The sequence below is a fragment of the Clupea harengus genome, unplaced genomic scaffold, assembly GCF_900700415.2.
Source record: "Clupea harengus unplaced genomic scaffold, Ch_v2.0.2, whole genome shotgun sequence".
NCBI lineage: Eukaryota > Metazoa > Chordata > Actinopteri > Clupeiformes > Clupeidae > Clupea > Clupea harengus.
This window is the reverse complement of record NW_024880463.1, coordinates 15,001-22,500: the sequence shown is the minus strand read 5'-3', so window position 1 is coordinate 22,500 and position 7,500 is coordinate 15,001. Positions and strand designations below refer to the sequence as shown.

At 44.6% G+C, this 7,500-nt stretch overlaps 1 protein-coding gene across 1 annotated transcript in view; it reads right to left on the bottom strand.

Moving 5' to 3' along the window:
- Positions 1 to 7,500, bottom strand: part of LOC122132206 (nesprin-1-like) — a gene marked incomplete at its 3' end in the record, with an annotated part of 18,082 nt that overhangs the window by 1,736 nt on the left and 8,846 nt on the right. The window contains exon 10 of the mRNA XM_042707030.1: positions 53 to 235. Coding sequence (XP_042562964.1) covers positions 53 to 235 — 183 coding nt within the window. The remainder of the gene's footprint in view (positions 1 to 52; positions 236 to 7,500) is intronic.

Sequence of the window (7,500 nt, the reverse complement as noted above, 5' to 3'; positions counted from 1 at the left end):
CAGGCTCGGCTCCAGGGCTTCATCAACTAAGCTTCAAAGATGGCCGCCTCACCTGGTGCAGTTTCTCCTGGACCAGTGGGATGCGGGTGAGCAGGTCGGCCCACTGCGTGTCCACGCGCGCCATTTGGGCTCGGAGCGCCGCCACGTCCACCTTCTTGAGCCGCAGCAGCTGAGCGCCCAGACTCAACACGGACGCGTGCAGGGAGGAGCGCGTGTCCACCTCCTTAGAGAACTCCTGCAGGAGGAGAGGAAGAGAGGAGGAGAGGAGAGGAGAGGAGAGGAGAGGAGAAGAGAGGAGGAGAGGAGAAGAGAAAGGGAGAGGAGAGGAGAAGAGGAAGAGAGACGGGGGGGAGGAGAGGAGAGGAGAGGAGGAGAGAGGAGAGGAGGAGAGGAGGAGGAGAGGAGAGGAGAGGAGAGGAGGAGAGGAGAGGAGAGGAGAGGAGAGGAGAGAGGAGAGATGAGGGGAGGAGGGGTCATGTTCATGCATTTAAGTTTTGTAGCTCTCTCTCTCTCTCTCCCTTTCAAATTCAGATTCCAAAGAAGCTTTATTGGCGTGACCATAATGTTCTACAGTATTATCAAAGCATTTGGGTTGTGTGTGTGTGTGTGTGTGTGTGTGTGTGTGTGTGTGTGTGCACCGTATACACAAGATACAGCAGAAGGGAGGAGTGGAAACAATCAAATAAAAATAATAATCATCATCAAGGAAGTAGGATATTAACAACAACAACCTCTCTCTCTCTCTCTCTCTCTCTCTCTCTCTCTCTCTCTCTCTCTGTCTCTCCCTCTCTCTCTCTCTCTCTCTCTCTGTCTCTCTGTCTCTCCCTCTCTCTCTCTCTCTCTCTCTCTTGTCTCTGTCTCTCTGTCTCTCTATCTGTCTCTCCCTCTCTCTTTCTCTCTCTCTCTCTCTCTGAGCGCATGCGTGAGTGAGTGACTGAGCGACTGAACGCGTGTGTGAGTCTAATTCTAACTTTTCTCCCTTTGTGTGTTGTTTATATGTACTTGTTGTTTATGTGTGCATGCACTTAGTTTTACAATTACTGGGTTTTGGTTCAGTTTGGTGTTGTAAATATCACGGATTGTTTGCCCGTGGAGTCTGCAACCGGCTTTTGCTGGGAGCATGGCCGCCGCGGGAAGCACGGAATTTGAAAAACTAACTCGGCGGCACGGAGTGAAGGTGGAGTGCAGCGCGAGTGTAGAAGATTGTAGCTTGGCGGTTGGTGAAATTATTGGTCACGATAACCCTCGGTGGATGGGACCGAGGGAAGCGGACTTGAAGGGGATTTTCTGATTGTGCTTGGCCCCGAAGCCGTGGCGGGTGAGTCGGTGGTGATGGAGCCTGCTGTCGCTATTTTTGTCGCAGAAGAGCTAGCTGCGGCTGGATCATGTGAACCTGGAAATAAGAAGGGGCCTTCAATACAGACACTGACAGTCCCTCAAACGTCAGGGGATGTGGTGGAGGCTATCGACATAGACCCGGTTTTCAAAGCTCCGGTGAAGAGAAAAATGGGCCCGGAGATTAACGTGACTAAAATAAAGAAAGATGAACACACAAATGATAGCGATTGCGAATCCATGGATTCAAACTGGTCCGATTGTTCGCAGGGAGATGTAAAGCTCTCCAGCGAAGATAGGAAATATACTGCAGAGAGCATTGATAGTTTCCTACACGACACGAAGGGGATGCGGAACGTGGAGGTTGAACTGCATTTTCCGGACTGCTCGCAGTTTATTAACGACGCTGCCTGGTGGATAAGGGAGGGTGTGTTTGAGGATACGGAGGTATTTCGTCTCCGGAAAATAATGAGCAAGTTGAGAAAAAAGTTAAAAAAGTTAGTTTTTTCAGTATGTTTAACACCATCAAGTTTGGCTCTCTACATTTAAATGGTGCTAGCGATTTATTTTGTACGACTTTTTTAAACTGAAGAAAATAAATGTTGCTCTGTGCTAAATGATGAATTATTGTTTGCTCCTGTGTTGGAATAATTGTGTGATATAATGTACAGTGTATGTGAGGGGCCTGATTGAGGTACCCAATAAAGTAGTATTTTTGTCATGTGGTACCTGTTTTAAGGAATCTGCTGATGTCGAGAGTCTCACTCGGTTTCTGTTTCTACAGAGCAGTGGATGACTTGGACAGTGTGCTCAGTTGATGATGATGATGATTTCGCTTTTGATGTTTTGTTTCCTTTTGTTTTGAATAATGTGTAAAACACTGTTTGCAATGCTGTTTACCTAATAAAGTTTTTTATAAATTCTCTCTCTCTCTCTCTCCCCCTCTGTCTCTCTCTCTCTCTCTCTCTCCCTCTCCCACTCTCTCTCCCTCTCTCCCTCCCTCTCTCTCTCTCTCTCTGAGTGGATGGTCTGAGCGAGTGGGCGGAGTCAGAGCGTTCTGAGTGAGTGTGGCGTGTTGGCCGCCGAGCCAGGAACGAGTGTTCTATTCTATCTATTTTTTCTATCTTTTCTATCTTTATTATTAATGTTTTGTTCTTTAGTTAGTTAAGGTTTAGTTAGTTTTGGTTAAGGAAATTAGCACGTAGGGGAATTTTTGTGGGTGATTCCCGGACGTCTGTTTCCAGTGTTTGGGCTGGGAGCATGGCTGTCCCAGGTATGGGGAAATACGAACAGCTCAACGGCGTCACGCTGTAAAGATAGCTTCGACAGCCAGTGTAGAGCAGTGTAGTTTGGCTGCTGGTGAAATTATACAACATGAAAACATTCTGTCAGCGGCCCGCATGAATAATGCAATAGTTCTGTTTCTGCGAACGGTTGACTTCGCTAATGATTTGATTGAGAATGGAATAGTAGTGTGGATGGCATTTTTACCCCTGTTCTTCCTCTTTCTACTCCATCGAAGAAAGTAACCTTGTCTAATGTTCCCCCCTTCATTAAGGATGAGGTTCTGGAACAAACGTTGTCACGCTATGGCAAATTAGTATCAACGATTAAAAAGATTCCAATGGCGAGCAAATCCCCGCTCTTGAAACATATTGTGTCTTTCAGGAGATTTGTATACATGGTCTTGAAAGATAATAAGGATGAGCTGGACTTGACACTGAACGTAAATATGGACAATTTTAATTATGTTGTCTATGCTACTACGAGTTTGATGAAGTGTTTCGGTTGTGGCCAAACGGGGCATCTTGTACGTGCTTGTCCCGATAAAAAGGGGAAACCGGATAATGGCAACAAACAAAGTGAAAACACCAGTAAGCCTAATGATAATGGGGGTGAGGCGCAGTCTGCTGAGACTGGAACATCCAGTGCTGGGGATACAGCCCCCGACCAGTCCAGTGCTGGTGAATCAGCCAAGGCAGTAGAGCCCCAGGAACTAGCAGGAGTAGTTGTGTCAGAAATGACGGGGGATTCCTCGAATCATACACAGGAGGAAGGTAATTCAGCCACATCATCTGGGGGGAACAATGTGGACAATCCCGAGCCTGAAAATACTCAAAACTCGCAGAGTAGTGAGAATTCTGTTGTCATTGGTGATCAGAAGTTGACCCCAAATGAATGTCTCAGTGAAATGTCCTTCATGGAAATGGAGGGGACTGTTTTTAAAGTACCGATCAGTAAAAGGAAACGGGTCCGTGTGAACCAAAAGAATGCCAAAAAGGGTGACAGTTACATTTCTCCAAACACAACCGATAATGAGAGCGAAAGTGATTATTCTGACTGCAGTTTAACCTGTAGCTTACGTCCGAGTGGGGTCTCCAGTCGGAATTATGAAGTGGAAGATATCAGATCGTTTTTAAAAGAAACAAAACACATACGGAATGTTCGGATTGATGACTATTTCCCTGACGTGGAAAAGTTTATGACAAAAACACGTTCTTTTATGAGTGAGGGGTGCTTCACTGGTCAAGAGACTTATCGTCTGAAGAAATTTCTGACTAAGCTTAACGTCTTGTTAAGCAATAGTGATGTTTAATGTTCAAGCCAATTTTTCCGTGTTTTATGATGCTAGTGTGTACACAATTCGTATATATCTTTTTTTTTTATCATGATTGAAGTTCGCACAGCTTCTCTGAACCTTAATGGCGCCAGGAGAGAAGCAAAAGAGCTGCAGTGTTTGAGTCAATCAGACAAAACAGAGTTGATGTTTTACTTGCTCAGGAAACACACACTGACACATCCAATGCAGCAGATTGGGCACAAGAATTTGATGGCCTATCTATTTTAAGTCACAACACATCTAATAGTGGTGGGGTTGCCATTTTATTTTCTCGTTCTTTTACGCCTATTTCCTACCAGGCTGAGGAAATAGTGAAAGGGAGACTTTTAAAAGTCAGGGCCCAATTTGAGAATATTTTCTTTGTTTTTCTTTGTGTTTATGCACCTACCAAGGCAACCGACAGAATGGTCTTCTTAACTACTTTGAATACTGTGTTAAGTAGTTGTGATCCTGAGGATATTTTACTCCTGGGAGGAGATTTTAACTGCACTGAACAAATGATTGACAGGAACCATATAGAGCCCCATATGCCCTCGCGCCGGCGGCTCATAGAGGTTATGAAATCAAATGACCTTGTTGACATGTGGAGACTTTTTCACAAGGAACAAAGACAGTACACATGGGTTCATTCTTTCAATAACCTCTTGTCTTTAGCAAGACTGGACAGATTTTACAGTTTTAAACACCAACGTAGTATGTTTACGAATTGCAATATTGTTCCATTTGGGTTTTCGGACCATAGTTTGGTCATTTGCTCCCTGTCCATAAGTGCTGTCAAGCCCAAGAGTGCTTACTGGCATTTTAACACTAATTTATTATGTGATGGTCATTTTAGAGATGTATTTCATTATTTTTGGAATGATTTTAGATCATCCAAAGCATCTTTTAAATCACTGCAACAGTGGTGGGATTGTGCAAAGGCACAAATAAAACTGTTATGCCAAGAGTATACGGCCTATGTCACAAGCGACATAACTCGTTTAATGAGAAATTTAGAAATGAAATAACTGAGCTCCAAAATTCTGCAGATCAGACGGGAAATCAGACCCACACTAAGGATCTTAAAGCTAAAAAGAAATCATTGGCTGACCTACTAGGGTTAAAGGCACAGGGAGCTCTGGTCAGGTCCCGTTTCCAAAGCGTGGAGCTGATGGATGCACCTTCCAAATTCTTTTTTAATTTAGAAAAAAAGAATGGACAAAAAAGATTAATCCATGCCCTACGTTCAGAAGACGGAGTACTCATGTCTGACTTTGCAGAGATACGTAAAAGAGCAGTCAGCTTTTACAAGGAGCTGTATAAGAAAGAAATCCCACAGGATGGGGTTGATAACAGTGCCTTTCTTAACAATTTGCCACAGTTGTCCGAAGAGGCTAATGCAGACCTTGAAAGGCCTCTGACCCTTGAGGAACTGTATAGTGCCCTCCAAACTATGGACTCCGGGAAGGCTTCAGGACTGGACGGCCTACCGGTGGCCTTTTATAAGTCCTTTTGGGCAGAATTGGGTACAGATGTGTTGACTGTTCTCAGTGACAGCCTCTCTGAGGGACAGTTGCCACTGAGCTGCCGAAGAGCAGTGCTCACTCTGATACCAAAGAAAGGTGACCTGAGTGATATCAGGTCATGGAGACCCGTGTCAGTCCTGTGTACGGAATATAAACTGCTCTCTAAAGCTCTGGCAATCAGACTGGGTGACGTTTTGGGGCAGGTGATTCACCCTGACCAGACCTACTGTGTGCCAGGTAGGCTGATACAGAACAACATTTCTTTTATCAGAGACATAGTTGACTTAGGTAAGTCTTTTAACCTGGAATTTGGTCTTGTGTCAATTGATCAGGAAAAAGCTTTGACCGAGTGGATCACAGTTATTTATGGAGTACTCTGGCAGCTTTTGGATTTAGTCCTGATTTTATTAACAAAATTCAAGTTCTGTACTGTGGCATACAAAGTATACTTAAGGTCAATGGTGACTTGTGTGCTCCTTTTAAGGTTCACAGAGGGGTAAGGCAAGGATGTGCTTTGTCTGGAATGCTGTACTCTTTGGCTATAGAGCCCCTCTTGGTCAAATTAAGGAAGGATTTACTTGGGGTGGGAATTCCAAACTGTGATCATGTTTTTAAGCTGTCAGCATATGCTGATGATGTTGCAGTGCTGGTTAGTGGCCAGAGGGACATAAATATGATGTTGAAAATGTTTGATGATTTTAGAGGTGTGTCGTCTGCGAAAGTAAACTGGTTGAAAAGTGTTGCAATGCTTGTTGGAAATTGGTCAGATGGGAGCCAAGTCTCCCAGATGGCTTAACTTGGACCAGGAATGGCTTTAAATATCTTGGAGTGTTTTTAGGGAATGATTTGTTCATTCAAAAAAAACTTTGAAGGGGTTGTTGAAAAGATAAAGGCCCGCCTGGATAAATGGAAATTTTTACTTCATAAAACGTCCTACAAAGGGCGTGTTCTGATAGTCAACAACTTGGTGGCATCCTCCCTCTGGCATCGTCTTGCCTGTGTGGATCCTCCAACCCACCTCCTATCAAAGATCCAGTCAATCCTAGTGGACTTTTTCTGGACAAATTACACTGGGTACCACAGAGTGTTCTGTTTTTACCTAAGGAGGAAGGTGGGCATGGACTTGTTCAACTGCAAAGCAGAACAGCTGCTTTTCGTGTGCAGTTTCTGCAACGTCTGCTCACTGGAACGGTGGATTCTAATTGGAAGTATGCAGCTTGTGCCATTTTACAGACTTTTGATGGTCTGGGGCTGGATAGGCCTTTAGTTTGGATGGACCCAAAGACATTGAATTTAAGCAAATTCCCAGTGTTTTATCGCAATCTTTTTAAAGTCTGGTCTCTTTTACAGTGCAGCAAACGAGGAGCGTAATGTCCTTGCACTGGCTTTTAAAGGAGCCGTTGATCCATGGTTCAGCCCTGGATATAGCTGCGGAAAAGCCTCTTCCCAATTTGGAATATACTCTCGTCAAGGCTGGAGTTACAACCCTGGGGGATTTACTGCAGTTGGCTGGACCAGATCTGCGTAACAGTGGAAATGTAGCGGATCACTTGGGGATGCGATCCACCCGAATTGTAGCCCAATTGCTCAAGAGTTGGTGGGCCTTGCTAACAAGAGAGGAGAGGGAAATGTTGGGGGGACTACGTCAGGGGGTTGTGCAGCCCCGACTGCAAGGACCCTTTCCCCAATTTTATCCTATCCCCTAACCTAACAGGATGTACTGGTTTTTGTTGCAGTTCTGAAAATTTGATTTTTCCTTGGTCCAAAACAGGCAACTGGCAAAGATGTGTATAAACTGTGTGTAAAGATGTTTAACAAGAAGGTTCTGGACAAGAGGGTAGATACACCCTGGCGTTCTGTTTTACAGATAGGGGATGTTGTAAGACCTCAGTGGCGAGCATTGTACAAATCACCCTTACCCAAAAAAGCAGGGGGACCTACAATGGAGAATTTTGCATGGGGCAATTGCAGTGAATGCTTTTATTTCAGTTCTCAATCCTGATGTGGGCCAAGACTGCCCTTTTGTTTTCTAAGGGAGAC